Source organism: Chlorocebus sabaeus, chromosome 6, assembly GCF_047675955.1.
Source record: "Chlorocebus sabaeus isolate Y175 chromosome 6, mChlSab1.0.hap1, whole genome shotgun sequence".
Taxonomy (NCBI): domain Eukaryota; kingdom Metazoa; phylum Chordata; class Mammalia; order Primates; family Cercopithecidae; genus Chlorocebus; species Chlorocebus sabaeus.
In genome coordinates this window covers 7257942-7278465 of record NC_132909.1, presented here as the reverse complement: position 1 = coordinate 7278465, position 20524 = coordinate 7257942, and the positions used below count along the sequence as shown (strand labels likewise).

The 20524-nt window shown below is 52.4% G+C and overlaps 1 protein-coding gene across 1 annotated transcript; it reads right to left on the bottom strand.

Annotated features, from left to right (window-relative positions):
• Nucleotides 1-14474: 14474 nt before the first annotated feature.
• Nucleotides 14475-20442, bottom strand: KLK1 (kallikrein 1). The gene is made up of 5 exons (XM_007997691.3): nucleotides 18968-20442; nucleotides 16996-17146; nucleotides 15478-15764; nucleotides 15223-15359; nucleotides 14475-14678 (listed from the first exon to the last, which is right to left on the bottom strand). The coding sequence occupies exons 1-5, from the start codon at nucleotides 19011-19013 to the stop codon at nucleotides 14523-14525; spliced, it is 777 nt and encodes a 258-aa protein (XP_007995882.2). The 5' UTR covers nucleotides 19014-20442; the 3' UTR covers nucleotides 14475-14522.
• Nucleotides 20443-20524: the final 82 nt, after the last annotated feature.

The window sequence follows — 20524 nt, the reverse complement described above, 5'->3', positions numbered from 1 at the left end:
AGAGGGGGTTGGGAGCTGGGACTCGTGGAGCTGAGGGAGGCCTTTGGCGCTCACATCCACTTTTGGTGGTCTAAGGCCTGGGGACCTGCATTCTTGGTAGGGTTGGAGATCTGAGGAGTGTCTTTCCACTGATACGATTATACAGCCTTTCCACTTACATGATTATTTTGAAAATAAAAGAATGAAACTTCTCTACTCCAAACTCACTTTCTGGGAGTTTCACTGTCAACAGTTTGGGGTGGACTTTATTTATGTTTCATTTTTTCAGGTGGAGTCTTGCTCTGTGGCCCAGGCTGGAGTGCAGTGACATGATTTCAGCTCACTTCATCCTCTGCCTCCCGAGTTCAAGCAGTTCTCGTGCCTCAGCCTCCCGAGTAGCTGGGCTTACGGATGCCCATCACCACGCCCAGCTAATTTTTTTGTATGTTTAGTAGAGACAGGGTTTCACCATGTGAACTCCTGACCTCAAGTGATCCGCCTGCCTCAACCTCCTTAAGCACTGGGGTTACAGGTGTGAGCCACCAGGCCTGGCCTGGTGTGGACTTTATACACACACACACATATACACACACACAATGAATAAAGATACTTTTTTCCACTCTAATTTGTCCCATAAGTTGTTTCCCATATGAGTACATACAGAATTATCTCATTCACTAAACAATGGCAAAGGGCTCCTTTGTGTGAGTTGAACACGTTTTGTTTAGTGGGTCCCTGGTCAGTGAGGAGATTCCTTTCATGAACCTTGTGGTCTGAAGTAAAAGGAAGAGACCTACATTCCTCTCTTAAGGAAATAAGAGACATTTATGTCACTGGCTGCTGCCTAACTCCAGCATAAAAGCAAAGTCCTCGCTGTGACCGACGCAGCCCTTGGTGATCTGGCCCCTGTCCCCTCTCAGCCTGCATCTCTTTCCTCTCCCTTGGCCTCCCTGGTGCTCCTAGAACCTGCCAAGGACGTTTTTACTTCAGGGACTTTGCATGTGCTGTCCTCTCTGCCTGGAACTATTTTCCCCCATCTACATGGTTTTCTGCCTCCCTTGGTCCTGTCTCTGCTCAGATGTCATCCTGGAGTGGAGTGCCCTGACCTCCTTGCCTCCGCTTTATACGACTATGAGGCTCTCTTCTTCTCAATCCCATCTCACTTACCTTCCTATATTTTTCCTCATAACATTTACCTCTAACCTATTATCTGCTTTAGTTTATTTTATATCTTGAGACAGGGTCTCGCTCTGTCACCCAGGCTGGAATGCAGTGGCATAATACTGGCTCACCACAGCCTCGACTTCTCAGGCTCAATCAATCCACCTGCCTCAGCCTTCGTGTAGCTAAGACTACAAGAGGACACCACCATGCCCAGATAATTTTTGTATTTTTTGTAGAGACAGGGTTTCGCCCTGTTGCCTAGGCTGGTTTTGAACTTCTGGGCTCAAGCCATCTACCCACCTCAGCCTCCTAAAGTGCTGCGATTACAGGTGTGAGCCACCATGCCCGGCCCTAACTACCTGTTTATGGACATATTTTGCTGCCCTGCCGAGTGTCAATTTCATAAGGATAAGGATTTGTGTCTGGTTTGATCAGTGCTATCCATCCAGTGTCTGGCACATAGTTGCAGCCCCATCTGTGTTTAACGATGAAATTTGCAGCCAGGAGTAGTGGTTTAACCCTATAATCCCGGCACTTTGGGAGGCCGAAGCGGGAGAATGGCTTGAGCCCAGAAGCTTGAGACCAGACTGAGCAATATAAGAGAGATCAATGTCTACAAAAAAAATTTTTAAATTAGCCAGGCGTGGTGTCACATGCCTGTGGAGCCAGCTACTCAGGAGGCTGAGGTGGGAGGATCGCTTGAGCCCAGGAGGTTGAGGCCGCAATGAGCTGTTGTGCCACTGCACTCCAGCCTGCGTGACAGAGAGAGACCCTATCTCAAAATTAAGTAAGTTAAATAAATAAATTTGGGAGCCTTTTGCAGGAAACGGGGGAGGATTATTGCAATAGTACAGAAAGAGCACACACTATGGGCCAGACATTGTGTTAAATCCTATCTAGATTAAAGTACTATTATTATCCTCCTCTTACAGATGGGTTCCACACCTTGCCTCTGGTCACAGAGCTACTGAGTGACAGAGCCTAGACTCAAAGCCAGGCAACTTAGCCACTGTAGGAGAGGGAGATAGATGGCAGCCCCAGGCCAAGGCCCTGTAGGACAATGATATGACTTTGTACTTGACTTGCAACTCCACCCTGTCCAGGAAATGGCTCTCTGTTAGCCCCAAACCATCTTCAAAGGGCCGTCACACAGTCCTGTACTGGGGAACTTTGGGGAAAAGAAAGGGTGGTGGAAGGAGCTACTGGTAAGGGCAGGAGGTGAAGTATGGGTGCAGGGGGAAGTTTGCCTCCGGAAGGGTGAATTATTAAGGACAGCAAAAATAAAGGAGGAAGCTAAAAGGGTTTGGGGAGAATGAGATATTTGGCAAACACTGATTAAGCACTATGTGTATGCCAGGGACCATTGGCTTGGCCTCTTGGTTGACCCTGTGCCTTGAGTCCCTTACTTATGAGTCCCTTCCCTTCCTTTCCCTATCCCTCTACCCCAGAGGGCCCAAAGATGGCCCCAGAGAGGGGTTTCAGTTCCACCAATGCTTCCAAGGCTCGGAGCTAAATTAAAGAATATTCTGGGCAGAAAATGCAGATTATTTTAAAAGATATATTATTAATCAGGATTGAGGCGGGTCAGAAGGGACTGAAAAAAGACGCGTCTTGGTGGGGTGAGGGGCCAGAGAGCAGGGTCATCAGACGCTTGACACAGTGCTGTGGGAGCAAGCCCGCGATGGGATCATTCGCATGCCTTAGGTCCGGATGGGCTGGAGCGCCAGGATAGACCAGAAGTACATGTAATTCAGATAGGACAAGAAGCCTTGTGGAGAGGAAGAGGGCACAGGAGATGAGACAGAGTTCATCGGCCCAATCCCAATCACAGTCCTGTCCCCAAGCCCAGCTGCATGCCCTGCTCTGCGTCAAACCCCATCCCCAACCCTATTCTTTTTTTTTTTTTTTTTTTTTTGAGACGGAGTCGTCGCTCTGTCGCCCAGGCTGGAGTGCTGTGGCCGGATCTCAGCTCACTGCAAGCTCCGCCTCCCGGGTTTCCGACATTCTCCTGCCTCAGCCTCCCGAGTAGCTGGGACTACAGGCGCCCGCCACCTCGCCCGGCTAGTTTTTTGTATTTTTTAGTAGAGACGGGGTTTCACCGTGTTAGCCAGGATGGTCTCGATCTCCTGACCTCGTGATCCGCCCGTCTCGGCCTCCCAAAGTGCTGGGATTACAGGCTTGAGCCACCGCGCCCGGCCCCCAACCCTATTCTTAAACCCATCACCAATTCCATCTCATCCCCTAACCTATTCCCAAACCCATCCCTAAACCGAAACTCACCTTCATCCCCTACACTGTCCCTAACCCATTCCCAAACTCCAACCCAGTCCCATCCTCATTATCCAGCCCCATGTGCATCCCCAATCCCACCTCCCACTTCGGTCACTTCCTATCCAGCCCCGTCCACAACCCCACCCCTGTCCCACATGCTATCCCAAAAGATTCCTGTCTGCATCCCTGAACCCGTGCCCAAACCCAACTCCATCCTCTCCCACAGCGGTCATCAGGAAGAGGAAGACACTGGCCCAGGTCAGCTAGAAGCTGAGTGCCAGCTGGTAGGTCACGCCTTCCTGCAGGTACTTGTGGGCCTGCAGCAGATAGAACAGGATACCCAGTATGATGCTGGTTTGCTGCATGAGCACAGGTGTTAGGAGGCTGAGAATCAGGTATGTGAGGACTCCTTCCCATAGTCGTGTGGCTGCCTGGCTCTGGCTCATTATTTCCCCACTGTCTTTAACCTCCCAGACCCTGCACCTTTGCTCCTAAGCAGGAAGATGGGCTCTTGACTGCGTCCTGCTAGAGGATACTGAAAGTGCAAGCCTTGGGCTTCACCCAGGCAATGATAAGCCTGTAACCACAGGTTTTGAGGCCAACAGCAGGGATCTTCCCTGCCTCTACCTCTGGACTTAGGGCAGCCATGCCATATCTCTGAGCTTCAGTTTCCTCATCTGTAGAGTGGGCACAATCCTAGGTCCTGTCTCCTTGGGCCATCATGAGGAGTTATTGAGGTTGGCACATTTCCTGGTACACAGCAAGCCCTTCGGGACTGGGATTGATTATTTTCATTGTCTTGGGTCTTTAGGGCTTCTGAAGCAATAGACAAGGAACTTGGTCATTCTGGATATATTGGAATGACATGAATTAAAGACAATTTGTGAATAGGAAAAGACTTTTTCCCCTGGACAGTGGAGTACTGGGTAGTTTTGTCTGATGTTATTGAAAAATAATATAAAAGGTATTTTCTGTTTAATTAAAAGGAGGAATAGACAGAAATGATTTTCTTATAGAAAAATGTTCTGTTATAGATGGTTTAAAACGAACGTGTTTTCTATACTTTTTAAAAATCTCATAGTTTTTTTGTGCGATGTTCTATACCTTGTACTTTGTATTTAAACAATTAGGAAGAGCTACTAGATAAACTAGGTAAATGCTTTTTTTCTTTTTCTTTTTTTCGAGACAGAGTCTGTTGCCCAGGCTGGAGTGCAGTGGCGCAATTTTGGCTCACCGCAACCTCCGCCTCCCAGGTTCAAGCGATTCTCCTGCCTCAGCCCCCCGAGTAACTGGGACTACAAGCATGTACCACCACGCCCGGCTAATTTTTGTATTTTTAGGAGAGACGGGGTTTCACTATGTTGGCCAGGCTGGTCTGAACTCCCGACCTCGTGATCCACCCGCCTGGGACTCCCAAAGTGTTGGGATTACAGGTGTGAGCCTCCACGCTCGGCCAGATGCTTTTTACTAACAAGGAAATAAGAAGTTGAATGTTCTCTATTCTTGACCTTATTATCACTCTGCAAGAATGTTTTCCTGAAGCAACTAAAAGTTGTGATCAATTACTACAAGGGACAGGAACACAATATCCCTAATTTCCAAATTAACCCCCTCTTAAAGTATGATTGGGCACATGCATGGAAACTAAGCTATTCTAATCTGAATATTAATTTTAAGTTATTTGGCTGGGGTTGGGAGGATTATCGTGGTAAGAACTTGTACACAGTTAAATAGCTGCCATTGAGTATTGACATTTTCTTTTATTCTTTTTTTTTTTTTTTTTTTTTGAGACAGGGTCTCTGTTGCCCAGGCTGGAGTGCAGTAGTGCAATGCTGGCTCATTGCAACCTCTGCCTCCTGGGTTCAAGTGATCTCCCACCTCAGCCACCTCAGTAGCTGGGTCTACAGATGCAATCCACCATGCCTGGCTAATGTTTGCGTTTTTTGGTAGAGATGGGGTTTCACCATCTTGGCCAAGCTGGTCTTGAACTCCTGACCTCAGGTGATCTGCCTGCCTCCGCCTCCCAAAGTGCTGGTGTGAGCCTCCGCGTTCGGCTAAGTACTGACATTTCTAATTCAATCCTCAGTACATTTCCACGTGGCAGCAAATTTTGTCCCAGTCCTACAGATGAGAAAACTGTGGCTTGGAGAGATGAAGTAGTTTGAACAAAATCACAGAGCTGCCGGTGATGGTGGGACAGGATTTGGGATGAGGTTAGAATGAGAGATAGGATTGGGTATTGGGTACAGGTTGAAGTTTGAGTGACAGCGGACGAGGTTGAGAGTGGTGTTGGGAATGGGTTGTAGTCGGGATGGGTTGTGGTTGAAGGTGGGTCATAGTTGGGGTGAGTTGTGGTTGGGGGTGGGTTATGGTTGGGGGTAAGGATGGGTTGAAATGGAGTGGTTTGTGGTTGGGGAGGGGTTGGAACAGGGATGGTCTGGCTGGGGGTGGGCTGGGATGGGGATGGGTTGTGGTTGGGGATGAGGATGGGGTTGGGTTATGGTTAGAACTGGATTGTTGTGGGGATGGGTTGTGGTTGGAGGTGGGTTGGGATGGGAGTGGGTTGTGGATGAGGATAGGATATGGTTGGGGATGAGAATGGATTGGATATGGGTAAGAGGATGGAGTTGGGAATGGATTCGATTGAGTTTGGCGTTGAAGTTCACAGATGATATAATTGGTTTGCATTTGAAACATACGTTGAGGATGGTTGGGCCTGGTGCTAAGTTGGTTGTTGAGATGTATGGAGAGGTTGGGGATGGTAATGAGGATGGTTTGGTGATTGGAAAGAATGTAGAATTGGGATGGAGTAGGGACATGAGGGAAAGGGATGTGAATGAGTTTGAGATGTGTTGGTGATGGAGATGGGAGTTGAAGTGGCGGCTGATGTTGGGGCTGGAGATAGGGTTGGGCTGGTGGTTGACGTTTTTTATTGAAATGGGTTGGAGATTTGGAAGGAGATGGGTTTGGGATTGCAGATGATGGTGAGGATGGGGATGGGATTGGAGTGTGGTGGGGATGGGACTGGGTTTCATGATTGGCACTGGAGGAGGTGCTCCTCACCTTGGTTCCTGGGGGAAGTGCCATGCCTGTCAGGATGCTGGTGATGAACGTGAAGAAATCCAGCACGGGTGGGTTGGAGCCAGTAAAGAGGTTGGTGCTTCTTAGGAATATGCAAAGGCAGAAGCTGGTGATGCTGGAGAAGAGGAGGAAGGCCCAGGAAAGGTCCGGCAAGTCTGGGGAAGGAAGATAATCAGGAACACCATGATTGGCCCAGGCTCTGAGCAAGGGGACAAGGGTCACCAGTTGGTGTGGGAGTAAATTGTTTATTCTCGCAAATTGTTTATTCTCATTTTAGGAGAATTTAAATTGGACTCCAGAGAAGAGACATTGAGACTGATACTTCTAGCACTGAGGATCCACCTCTAGGTTGGTGAGGGCAGCTTCTTGGGCAGTGAGAAGTGGGGTGGGCAGTGAGGAACATTCCCAGAAGTGAGGACCACTCTATGGCTGTGAGGACAATCCTAGAGCAGTGAGAACCCTCTGAGGCAGTGAGGACCATCCCAGAGAGTGAGGACCATCCCAGGCAGGGAGGACCATCCCAGGCAGGGAGGATCATCCCAGGGAGTGAGGACCATCTCAGGCAAGGAGGACCATCCCAGGCAATGAGGACCACCCCAGGGAAGTAAGGACCATCTCGGGCAGTGAGGACCATCCCAGGGTGGTGAGGATAATCCTGGGGCAGTGAGGATTATTCCAGGGCAGTGAGGACCATCCTGGACCAGTGAGTACTATCCCAGGGCAGTGAGAATCATTCTAGAGCAGTGAGGGCTATCCCAGGGCAGTGAGGATCATTCTAGAGCAGCGAGGACTATCCCAAGGCAGTCAGGACCATCCCGGAGCAGTGAGGGTTATCCCAGGGCAGTGAGGGCTATCCCAGGGCAGTGAGGACCATCCCGGAGCAGTGAGGACCATTCTAGAGCTGTGAAGACTATACCAGGGCAGTGAGGATTATCCTGGGGCAGTGGGGACTATCCTATGACAATGAGTACCATCCCAGTGCTGTGAGGACCATCCTGGGGCAGTGAGGACCATTTCAGTCAGTGAGGATCATCCTATGGCAAGGAGGACCATCCCGTGGCTGGGAGGACCACCCTGGGGTGGTGAGAATCATAAAGTGCCTGTGAAGATCATTGCAGGGAAGGCAGAAACCGTTCTGTGACAGGTGGAGGGGTCCCTGGGATAAAGTGGAGAGATGGGTCCCAGGAGTGGTACGGACAGGGCAGGCCTTCCAAGCATCCTGGTCGTACTCATGCAGGCAGGAGTCCTCCCCCAGAAGTCTAGCTCAGAACCTGGCCTCCGGCCTGGGCACTGCCTCATACCTGCCAGAATTGACCTCAATGGAGCTGCACGAAGAGGTTTTGAATGTTGTTTAGAGGACTTTGGTTGAGTTCAGAGCTGAGCACACTCGCCTTCAGACTCTCCTGGGACCCCCAGATCACTGATTCAATGCTTTTGATACTGGGCTCGGGGCTGTAGGTAAGTGATGGGGGCACATTGATAATGGCCCGGGCTTGGAACTTGGGGGTTGGAACACTTAAGTGGGCAGTCTTGGTTGTTGACAGGTAGTTTTGGCCATGATCTTTGTTGCTGGGGATAACTGATGATTAGTCAGGAGGTGAAAGCCTTGGATACTGAAGCAGCGAGTTTGGAAAATTGGTGAAGCACCTTGCATCCTGAAATGGTGGCTGTAGGTAATGGCTGGTGTTTCTGGGATACTGATCTGTCGACTGCTGATAGCTGCTGTAGGGTCTTGGATACTGGCCTGGTGATTGTGAATAATTGGCAAGGGGTCTTGGATGTTGACCGGGCGATTGCTGCTGGCTGGTGGAGGCTCTTGGATACCGACCTGGTGACTGTTCCTGGCTGGTGGAGAGTCTTGGATACTGACCTGGGAATTGTAGCTAATTGATGCCACCAGGCCTGGCTCATTTTTTTGTATTTTTAATAGAGATGGGGTTTCACCATGTTGGTCAGACTGGTCTCGAATGCCTAACCTTAGGTGATCCACTCTTCTTGGCCTCCCAAAGTTCTGGGATTACAGGCATAAGCCACCGTGCCCGGCCCTTATCATTATTTTTTAAGGTACATAAATCTATAATTTTTTTTTTTTTTTTCTGAGACAAAGTCTTGCTCTATCACCCAGGCGGGAGTGCACTGGCATGAGATCTTGGCTTACTGTAACCTCTGCCGCTCAGGTTCAAGCCATCCTTTCACCTCTGCCTCCCAAGTAGTTGGGACTACAGGGGAACGCTACTATTCCCAGCTATATTTTTGTATTTTGGTAGCGGTGGATGGAGTTTTGCCATGTTGCCCAGGCTGGTCTCGAACTTGTGAGCTCAAGCAATCTGCCCGCCCGAGCCTCTCAAAGTGCTGGGATTACCGGTATGAGCCACTTTGCCTGGCCTTGGAATTTTTAGGTAGTTTAATTTCTTCACCTTTGTCTCTGTGACTTTATTAATTGCTTCTTGGCTTTGGGAGTTTCTCCCTCCAGATTTTTAACGAACATTCAGTTCTGTTTTTTTAAATTCTCATTACTTATTTTTAGGTTTTGATTGTGATTTTGGAGTTGGTATGCAGGGAACACTGAATTCTGTGCTCCCTGCTGTCCTAAGGAAGGGACTTGAATTAGTCACGAGTTTTTGGGTCACAAGTGACACAAACTCTTTAAAAAATTTTTTTTTTTTTACTTTTTAAATTTGAGACGGAGTTTCACTCTTTCACCCAGGCTGGAGTGCAGTGATGCGATCTCGGTTCACTGCGACCTTCACCCCCCAGGTTCAAGCGATTCTCCTGCCTCAGCCTCCCGAGTAACTGGGATTACAGGTGCCTGCCACCATGCCTGGCTAACTTTTGTATTTTTAGTAGAGATGAATTTTCACCATGTTGGCCAGGCTGGTCTCGAACTCCTGACCTCAGATGATCCACCTGCCTCGGCCTCCCAAAGTGCTGGGATTCAGATGTGAGCCATTGTGCCCAACCACAAGTGACACAAACTCTTAACTTGAACTAGCTTGACTGAACTAATTTGAACTAGCTAGGCGATCCTTTATGGAATCACCTGAGTGAAAAATGGTAAGGGTAGGAATGCCTTCAGGCATGGCTAGATCCAGGGGCCCAAGTGATAGTATCAGATATTACTGTTTTTTGGCTACTTGGATTGGCTTCATTCTCAAGGCTCTATGTAGTGGCAAGTCAGAATCCAGTTAGGAAAATAAATCATTCCAGATTCTTCAGAAGGAAGTAAATACAGGGAATTGGTTCATGGGTAACAGAGGAGCTGAGAAGCCAATAGGAAACAATGAGGCAAACCAGGGGTTAGGAACTACAGGATGCTGCTACTCGGCCAGAAGGACAAAGGGAGGAGGTGGTATTACTACAGTCTAGAAACTGGAGCCCTCTGGAAGGCATAGGCTCACGGTTGGATTGCTCAGAAGTGGCTAGAATCAGAGAATAGATACAACTACTACTGAAGACCCACCATATGCAGAGATAGGGCGATAAATACCCTGGCTTGCCCTCTTCTCCCAGAACTAGTCTTCTGCCAGTGCCTCCCATTAGCCAAACACAGTGATAAGATGGTGAGCAAAGGAGGATGGGAAATGTGGTCCTTGCAGTGCAGAACAGGGCAGAGCGGGGAATGGATTTGAGAACAGACAGACAAAAAACTGGCAGAGCTGTTAGCAACTTGGCAGTTGATAATAACTGCCGAGTCCAGTAGAAAAAAGTTACCAATAGTTCTTGCAAGGGTCCTGTGTGGCTTGGGGTACAGGAGCACCCCGAGCCAATTATATGGACAGTGAAGTACAGTTTGCTGATTGGCCTGTAACTGGGGCTGAGAATGGGGAATGGGCAGGAGGTGAAATGCATGGCGGGCAGGTAAGCTGCAAATGCCCACTCATTCTGACCAAACCACAGAGTGGGCTGCTCTCTGGAATGACGAGAGCCAGGGACTTGAGTGTCATCTCAATGCTCTTTCTCTTGTCTGTTTTCCTTCTTAGTTTTACTCTCCCCATGGGGCTGGGTCCAAGGCTGAGGCAGCTTCAGGCTTGTAATCCTTGAGGAGAGACTGCTCTTCTCTGACAGCTTCCTAATAAAAAGTCCTGGGGCAGAGCTTGATTGGTTGGCTTTGGTCATGTGTCCATCTTTGGGCCAATTGCAGGGTCTGCAGCATGGGGTACTGTGATTGGCTCAGCCAGAATCACATGATTACCTCTGTGGCCCAGAGGGCAGCCTATGTCAGGAGAATCCCTCAACCAAGGTTATGTGAGTTGGGTGGAGGGTGTCCCCAAGAGATGTGAGGCTGCTGTTCTGGGCAAACCAAATTCACCATTCAAGGCCTTGGTTTCTGGCTTGGTGCCTTCACCCTGACCTCTGCTTCTTGACTCTTCAATGAGCAGAAAGAACTAAGGGAACTGGCTGGGCATGGTGGCTCACAGGTGTAATCCCAGCACTTTGAGAGGCCAAGGAGGGAGGATTGCTTGAGCTCAGGAATCTGAGACCAGCCTGGGTAATAGTGAGACCCCACCTCTATGAACAAAACAAAGCAAAAACAAAAAACCAAGAGGTCTGATATTTTCCCAAATTCCCAGAGTGCTGTTGCTGTTCTGTGTATATGATGATCCTTTCTCTTTCTTGTTGGGTGTTAGAGATGTGCAGTTTGCCAGAAACAAAGCAGACGAGGTCTTAGCTTATTTGGCTAAAACAATTTTGCACTGTTGAAAAGGAGACAAAGTAGAAAAGAGGCCAAAAGGAGGAGACGTAGCAGCTCAGAAACAGGTGAAACTCCCTTCTGCTGGAAATCTAAGTTGGATTAATGTCCACTGTAAACTGGAACTAAGCTTTTGGGCACATTGGTTTTTGAGTATTTGACTTGAAAGTTTTTCTTGTGTGCAAATCTGTGTGTGTTTTGTGGGGCCTCTGAGGTATCAACAAGAGATGACATTAGGATGTCTGAGGAGGTTCTCGGCATGTGAATGGGGCTACTAGGGGACCTTGGGGGGTGACTAGCAGAGACTAGAGCGGAAGTAGGGTGACTTTGGAGATGACTGGGGTGACCGAGGTGTCTTGGATAACTTTGAGGGTGCTGTTGAGGGTGTCTGGGAGTGATACTAAGGATTCTAACATGAGTTTTTTGTTTTGTTTTGTTTGTTTATTTGAAACGGAGTCTCCCTCTGTTGCCCAGAATGGAATGCAGTGGTGCGAGCTGGGCTCACTGCAAGCTCCGCCTCCTGGGTTCATGCCATTCTCCTGCCTCAGCCTCCTGAGTAGCTGGGACTACAGGCACCTGCCACCATGCCCGGCTAATTTTTTTTTTTTTTTTTTTTTTTTTTTTTTTTGTATTTTTAGCAGAGACGGGGTTTCACCATGTTAGCCAGGATGGTCTCTATCTCCTGACCTCTTGATCCGCGCGCCTCAGCCTCCCAAAGTGCTGGAATTACAGGTGTGAGCCACCATGCCCGGCCCTAACATGAGTTGTTATGAGATACCTTTTAGGAGTTCAAGGAGGGTGACCGGGGTGTTTGTGGGGGTGACTCTAGAAATGATTGAGCCTGGGTACAGTGGCTCACACCTGTAATCCCAGCACTTTGGGAAGCCAGTCACCTGAGGTCAGGAGTCTCTACTAAAAATACAAAAATTAGCCGGGCGTGGCAGCAGGTACCTGTAGTATCAGCTAATTGGGAGGCTGGGACAGGAGTATTGCTTGAGCCCAGAGGCAGAGGTTAGAGTGAGCCGAGATCACGCCACTGCACCCCAGCCTGGGCCACAGAGCAAGACTCCATCTCAAAAAAAAAAAAAAAAAAAAAAGAAGAAAGAAAGAAAGAAATGATTGAGATGATTCTGCGGGGCAACCTTGAGGATGTGAGTGGGGTGACCTTTGGGGAGTCATCTGTGGGGTGACATTGCGGGGTGTGTGGGATGGATTGGAGAGCGTCTGAGAATTGGGTTTGAGGTTAAGTAGGAGTGATTTTAGACAACTCTAAGGGTATGACGGGGTCCCTGGGGGTGAGCTTGTGAGAGTGGAGTTACTTTGGGGTTTCTAGGGGGTGACTTTGGGGAGGTGAGTAGGGGTGATTTTGAGGATGTGCCAGACTTTGCGGGTGTCTGTTGGGCTGCTTGTGGGTATCAGAAGGGATGACTTTGGAGGGTGACCAAGAAGGGTGTCTGAGGATGACTCTGGGGACCCTGTCCCCCTCTCCCCAGTTCTCATCCATATGAGCGAGGGCTTCATGTTATCAGCTGTGGCCCTGTGCTGAGTCCTCCTCCCACCCACAGCCCTCTCCTCCTGGTCTGTGGTCAGCCACCTGAACATGGCCGACTTTGTCTTCAGTTTCCTCTGCGTCGGCATTGGTAGGTGTTGGCTCCGGGACGGGGGCCCTCCCTAACCCCAGCACTGCTCTCTGGCTTTCCGAGGTGTATCTGGACTTCTGTACTGCTCCCCTTGGGACCTCTGTCTTAGCATGTCTCTGGGGAGCTCTGACTCAGTTCTACTCTATCTGTGGGATGTCTCTCTCTCCCCCACTCTGTTTCCCTTTCTTTTTTGTCCCCTCTCCAGGTATCTTTCTGTCTGTTGTGAGGGCGTGTGTGTGTGTGTGTGTGTGTGTGTGTCTGCTTGTCACGGAGGGTGGGAGAGGATGTCTCAGTCCCTCTTTTCTTACTGGGGGTCACAGGGCTCACTGTCCAGCCTTCTGTCTGTCTCTGGTCCCACCCCATTGCAGGGCTCCTGATTTGTCTTCAGCCTGACACTCTTTTCAGTTAACTGCAAGGCGGTACACCCAAGCCCGGTGGTGTCCTACCTGGTGACCTCCTACCTGTGCTGGGAAGCCAGCAACTTGATGCTGCGCCCCGGTGAGGGCGAGGCCTCGGGAGGAGGGCGGGGCCTCGGGAGGAGGGCGGGGCCTCGGGAAGCGGGTGGGGCTTAGGGTGGGACTCAGAGTCCAGCGGCCCACCTAGCCATCTCCCAGGAGCCGTGTCCTACCTAAGCCCAGTGAGCATGTGGAGCAGAGGGCAGCCCTTGAATGTGCGACGGCTGAGCTATCGTGGGTGGGCCTTGCAGCAGGGCACAGCAAGGCGGACATCCAAACAGCAGAACTCAGACAGAGACTCCGAGCACACCCTGGGCTCTCAAGGAGGAGACCCAAGCACCTCCCAGGAATAGCACCTGAGCTCTTCAGGACGCTGACCGGTAGCAATGGCCATGCCAACCCCTTCAGCATGGCCATGCCCCGGATATTAGACCTCCCCTCAGGTCCCACCCCCTTAGATCAGGCCACGCCCTCCGAGAGGACCGGTGTCAAACTCCAAACCTCGCTCTAGGGCCTGCCCTTTGCGGCTTTGTCCCTGCCCACTGGGTCCTCATAGCACCGCCACCCCAGAAGTCCAACATCCCCTCCCGTTCTGCAGACATTTGTCCAGCGTCCCACTAAGCTGGCAGTGTGGCTAGTTTGTGTGGCCCTGCCCCTGGTGCCCAACCTTCGAAGGCCACACCCTGAAGCCACTCTCCACCCCCTCAGCCAGGGTGGTCTGCATGGAACTTCTTTCCTGGAGTTCCAGCCTCAGCTCGGATGTCCACCCTTGTCCCCAGGTGGACACAGCACCGCTCAGCATTTGGTGCAAACTCCGCCCTTCTGCGGAACGGGCCCCCCTGACCCGGGAAGGCATGGCTTGCAATAAGATCCCTCTGTACCTTTCCTGGCTTCCCCGCCACAATAAAACACAAGCACTTACTACCCTCTCAGCCTCGGACCCTCCACTGCCCCCCACCTCCCCACCAGGTCAATGTCCATCCTAGCGTGAGTGAACTGGTCTGGCGTCCCTGACTTACCCTTTGGGATCTGAGCCTTTCCCTGACTGTCTGTCTGCACCTGTCACAGCCCCTTCCTTTCCCCACCTGCTGGTGACCTCAGACCTCCAGGCATAAGATTAACACAGCCGGGGTGGCCGCAGCCTCAGCCGAGTGGGTCCAGGTGCACCAAACCTGGAAAGACAGGTGACACGCATTTGATGCACATTCGATTTTACTGGGGGTAGGGGACAGGGCTGGGCATTCAGGAGTTCTCCGCTATGGTGTCCTCGATCCACTTCACATATGACAGCACTCTGACGAAGATAGCAGGCTTATTGGGGGTGCCACAAGGGACGTAGCCCCATGATGTGACACCTTGGAGCACACCATCACACGTCAGCGGGCCCCCTGAATCACCCTGGAAGCACAAGGTGGGAGGGGAGAGTGAGAAAGGTCGATGGGGCCCAAGTTCTGCCTGGGGAGCCCCAGCTCTCAGACAGGGCCTCCAGTGCCTACTCCCAGAGGAAGGTGGGCAGGGGTTCCCACAGAGGGGACTGGGGCTGCAGTCCTGGCCAAGGGGGAAGGGGCCTCAGGGTCCAGCTCCTGCACACGGACCAGGGTCCAGGAGGACAGTGCCTGCAGACAGGTCACAGGGAGGAGGCGCACGACCATCTGCAGGATGCTGCCCCTGCGGGCGCATTGCAGAGGCCACCTCTCCAGGGAGCTTTCTCTGATAGTAACTACCCGTTGCCAGGAGGAACGGTGAACTCTGGTGTGTGGGGTGAGATGCAGTTGTCCCTGGGTGGGCGGGGAAAGGAGGGGGACCTGGGGCACTGACGGGGCTGCTGGCTACAGCTAGCTGGGAAGCAGTGCAGCAGACGCCTGGTTAGCTCTCAGAAGCCAGTTCAGAGGCTGGGTCCCCTCCCCCAGCCCTTCCAGACCCTGGGGCAGGGCTGCCTCACCACACAGGTGTCTTTGCCACCTTCCAGGTGTCCAGCACACAGCATGAACTCTGTCACCTTCTGGGTGTGGGCTTTGGCGCACTCATCATTGGGCAGGATTTTGAGGTCTACACACTGGAGATCATCTGGAAATGAGACTACGAACCCGGGAGAAAAAGGGCTGCAGCCCGACCTCACCTGCTTCCCTGGCCCTTTCTCCCTCGGAGGCAGGAGTCCCCATCCCCGCCTTGGGCTGCACAGCCTGCCCCCACATACAATTCTCTGGTTCGATGCTGCCCCAGCCGGAGGCCAAACAGGTGGTCCCCACTTCGGGTTCCTGGGTGGGCAACTCCACAACCTGCACAGCTTCTGTGATCTCGGCAGGCTGCGTCAGGCGGAGCAGCATGAGGTCGTGGCTGTAGTCCTCATCTGCTTGGCGGGTGTGGTTCTTCAGGAGGCTCATGTTGAAGCAAGGGTGTGGGAAGCTCTCACTGACATGAACAAACTGGGCTGTGTCTTCGTCATCAAACAAGTTGTGGCGACCCAGCCAGAGCTGGTAATTGCTGAGGAAAGATGGGAATGGAGGGATGAGAAGACGGGAAGGGGAAAGGAGGATGGGGCAGGGGAGCATGGCGGAGGGTCCCCAAAGAGGGAAAGAGAAAAATGTGGGTGGGCGGAGACAGAGGAAGAAAGCCATAGTTATGGAGAAATACAGACAGCGAATGGGAAGATGAAAGAGTGTGAGAGTGCAAAAGGTAAATGAGACAGAGCGAAAAAGAGCTCAAAAGGACAGAGGGGTGAGAAAGGCAGAAGGGAGGGCAATGAGAAAAAGGATGAGGAGAAAAGAGGCCGGTGAGAAGGAGAAAAGACAGGGACAGCGAGAAACAGGCCCAGGGAAGAGGGAGGAAGAGGGAACAGAACCCAGAAGGGAGTGAGAAGCAGACAAACGAAAAAGGACGCGGGAAGTCAGAGCGAGAACGAGAAACAGAGGCAGAGAAGAAGGAGGAGTGACCGAGTGTGGGAGAGAAAAGGGAGGGAGGCCCTGGGGAGAGTAGGGGCAGGTAGGGAGGAGGGGAGGCCTGAGAGCGGCTCAGCTGCAGCTGGGGCTGTGGTGCGGGCTCCCCAGGGGCAGGTGGCCTGGCCTGAAGTCCAAGGTCGAGGCCCCCTTCCCTCCCCGGCACCCTCCTCCGTGTTTCTCGCCCCGCCTCCTTCCTCCTCCCTCAGTTGCCCCACCCAGCTCCCGCTGAAACCAGCCCTTCCCTGTGTCCCTCCAGAGAGGAGGGATATCCTGTGGGGGGCTGGGCAGAGGGAGAGGCGCCCCCTCCCAGGCACACACATTGGGGATAAAGCCCTTCCTTTACTCTGGGGCTTCCCTTAGGCCCATCTGGGTGTGTTATTAGTAGGGATGGGGGAGGGTGAAGTAGAGACCCAGAGAGAGAGAGATGGGTAGAGAGATGGAGAGTGAGACACCGTGACGGAGATGCCACAGAGAGACCCAGAGACAGACAGAGACAGGGGAGATGCAGAGACAAGGAGACAGGGAAGAGAGAGAAAGATAGAGACCAAAGCACAGTCACACAGAGGCACAAGCAGAACCAGATCCCAAGAGACCCGGGGAGCCTTGGGGAGGGTGTCCAGCCCAGCTCTGCTCTGCCATGCGACTTGCGCCAGAGCCTTCCTCTCTGCCTCAGTCCCCCCAAGTCTTGCCTGAGGTTATCCAAGGGGAATGCCACTGGCCTCTCAATCCTGTGGCTGCATAGATGCCCTCCTCCCGGGCCCCAGGCCCCTACTCACTCGCTGATGCAGTGGGCAGCTGTGAGCACCCACTGGCGATGCACCAGGATGCCCCCACACTGGAAAGTGCTGAAATGGTACAGAGCCGCCTGCCAGGGCTGGGAACACTCCCAGCCTCCCACAATCCGGGACTGAATCGGGGGCGCAGCACCTGCAGAGGCGGTGCTGGGTCAGGGAGGGCAGGGTTGGCAGGAGAGGCCAGGGACAAGGCTAGGAGAGGGAGCTGGGGCTGTGGGTCTGAAGGGACATTGCGGGTAGAGGACCAGGGCTGGAGGTCTGGGGACATGGGCAAGGGGTGTTGGGAAGGGCTGAGACTCTGGACTGTTCCCTGGGCTTTTGGAGTGCTGGCTGGCCCTGGTGGGGAGATTTCATGCTCTGACAGTAGAGCAGCCTCCAGGGATCAGGGTAGGAGACATGAGACAGTGTCTGCAGCCGACACTGCATCTGGGTGTCAGGTCATTTGGGGTCTGGGGCTGGGGGATGGGAGGTGGTGGGTTAGGAGAGTGGAAAAGGATTCTGGAAATCAGGGATCAAGGCACCAAGGGTGAGATAGGATCAGAGGCTCACTAAGGAAGAATCTGGAGGACTAAGGGGCTCCCAGGCTAGGGAAACAGGATCTGGGTTGGGCTTTGGGGGTTCAGGAGAGGATGCAGCTTTAGTGAACCAGGTCTGAGAGGTCAAGAAGAGCATCTGGACTGACGAGTTTGGGGGTGACTTGGGGTCCCTACACTGGAGTTGGAAGGGGCCAGCTTGGCTGGGACAGTTAGATTTCAGGGCTTCCTGGTTAATGGGTAAAATAAAGGGCTATGGTTAAGGGTAGGGGTGGGCTTCCGAGAGGTTTTGGGGTCCTTCCTGTGAACTGGGAATGGCAATCTGAAGGGAGGTTGGGGCCCTGAGAACAGAGTTGGGGTCAGGACTGGGACGGGGCTCAGGAGGAGGGAGGCGTGAGTGGCCGTCCTTCTCGGACAGGGTGAAGGATGGATCTTTGTTTCTCAAGGGATGGGGTTCATGGTCTGAGGGTACTGGAGGAATGTGGGGCCCTCAATCCCAGGAAGAGGATTGGAGAAGTGGTCAAAACAGGCACCGAGCAGGTGTGGGAATGCAATGCAGGGCCCGCTCGATGTGAGGTTGTAGAATCACATCCTGGTGGACCTGGGGGAGGCCAGGGCGGGAGGGCTGGCTGAGAAGGCATTCAGGATCCTTGGGGTGGGGTTCCAGAAAACCAGAGCTGTGCAGGAACAATTCAGGTGGAGAAGGGCTGGGGACTGGGGCGGGATGGAAATTCCCCAAGGAAAGGAGCATGTGGTGGGAGGGTGTGCCTGTTTTTCCTGGGAGAGCTGGGGGTGCTGGGTGGGAAGGGACATTTGCAGACCCCCCATACCAGATGGGGGATCCCACATGCCAGTTTGGGAAGCAGGGTTGTCTGGTGAAATTTGGGGGACCCTGGAAGGATTGGGGAGACCAGATGTCAGGGTCTGGAAGACACAGTTGAGAGCGGACAGCTGGATGGAAAAAGTCACTGGAGTGTGGTGGGATTTGTAGATTCAGGAGCCAAATAGGTGGCCGCAGGGAACCTAGGGGGCAGGAGGGGATGTTCAGGGTCCTGTGGGGTTGGGGAAGCCCATGGGAGAGTTGGGGTCCTCCAGAGAGAGACAGAGATGGCCCAGCATCTGCCCCTTTGGTAAGCGGTGGGACAGGGCATTGGCTAGGGAAGAGAAGAAAGTACTGAGGCTTCCTGGGAGGAGCAGGGATCTGGTGTGAGAGTGAGGACTGTGACAACATGGTGGAGCTGGGGTGGAAGTTTAGGGTGGGGCCGTGCAAGATAGATAAGAGCTGGGGCACCCCGGATCAGGATAGACTGTGGGCCGGAGGGACGAGGCTGGGGTGTTGGAGGGAAAGGGCTTATCGGCGGGGTGAGGGCAGCAAGAGAATCAGGGCCCGTTCCCCCTCCCACATCCCCCCACTGTCTCACCAGTCCCCCCCAGGGACAGGGCGAGGCACAGAACCAGGAACCACATGGTGACAGAGGTGTCCGGGGCCGGCAGGTGGAGGAGCTGGGGAACCTCCCTGGGGAGCCTTTTAAAAGCTCTTATCCCCTCAGAGCCCCACCCCTGCCCTGCTGGCTCCCAGATGTTGGCCAAGGCCCTTCCCCTGTTGCCTGGGGGCTGAACAATCGCCTCCCCCCGCCCCCCCCAGTCCCCAGAGCTGTGGACGCAGAGGGAGAGCCAGCACCTGCTCTGCAGGCCCTGGATCACGCTGGACGCATTCCTGGGGTTGAAGCCAAATGGGGCAGGGCCTGTGGCTCTGGGGCTTTGCTCTGGGCAACAGCCAGTGAGGCAAGGGGGGACTGAGGGGAAGTAGAAGCAGGAGGGCGTAGGAATCAGTGACCCCCGGTACAAAGCCCCATATACCTAAGTCCCAATTAAGGCCCTGCACCCCAAGGCCTGGTGCCCTCAAATATCAGCAGTTAGGGCTCTGATTCCCTGCACCACTCAGAGCCAAGATACTAGCATCTCAGCTGCCAGTTCCCCCTGAAATATAAGCCTTGGCCTTCAGAATGCCCTGGTTCTTGCACTCCCAGACCCAGGACCTAGGTCCCCAAAGCTACTGTTCCTTTTATAATAAAATTTTGGGGTACACATCACCACATTCCTAGTGCCTCCAGATCCAGGAATGTGAAGTTTCAGGGGTCTCCCAGGGTAAGTTCTTTAGCATTACAAAATCCAATGTCCCTCCCAAACAGTGTTGGGGTCCCAGTGAGCCTCCCACTTCTTATTCCCAGTTATGGTGCTCAACGTCCTGTCCTCCAAAGTCCTAGAGATCTGGACAACCTTCCCTCACAGGTCAAGATCAGGCTAACCACAGATTCCAATGACCCCCTCCCCCCACCCCCATTCCACCAGTACAATATTTAGGTCTCACGAGCCAGGTTCATGTACTTCCAACGTTCAGCTACCTTGAACATCACATTTTTTAGTCTCTGAAGACAATTAGGAACTAGATTCCTGCAGCCTCAATGGTAAACCTATAGGCTTCCAACATATTGTCTTAGCTTTTTGGTAAAATCAAAGCAGCTCAGAGTTTCAGCCTCTGCTGTATATCAGGGACCTGGCTAAGAAAAGGACAGTATTTGCCTTTTTGCCATGGCTACCAGGAAACCCAGAACCTAATTTTTTTTTTTTTTTTTTTTTTTTTTCTCTGAGATGGAGTCTTGCTCTATCACCAGGCTGGAGTGCAGTGGCGCAATCTCGGCTCACTGAACTCCTGCCCCCTAAGTTCAAGCGATCCTCCCACATCACCCTCCCAAGTAGCTAGGATTACAGTCGTGTGCCACCATGCCCGGCTAAATTTTTTTGTATTTTTAGTAGAGATGGGGTTTCACCATGTTGGCCAGGCCAGTCTTGAACTCCTGACCTCAAGTGTTCAAGGCCCGCCTTGGCCTCCCAAAGTGCTGGGATTACAGGTGTGAGCCACCGGCCCAGAACTAAATCTTAAAGAAAAAGCCATTGTTAGCAATCTAGTGTCTGCT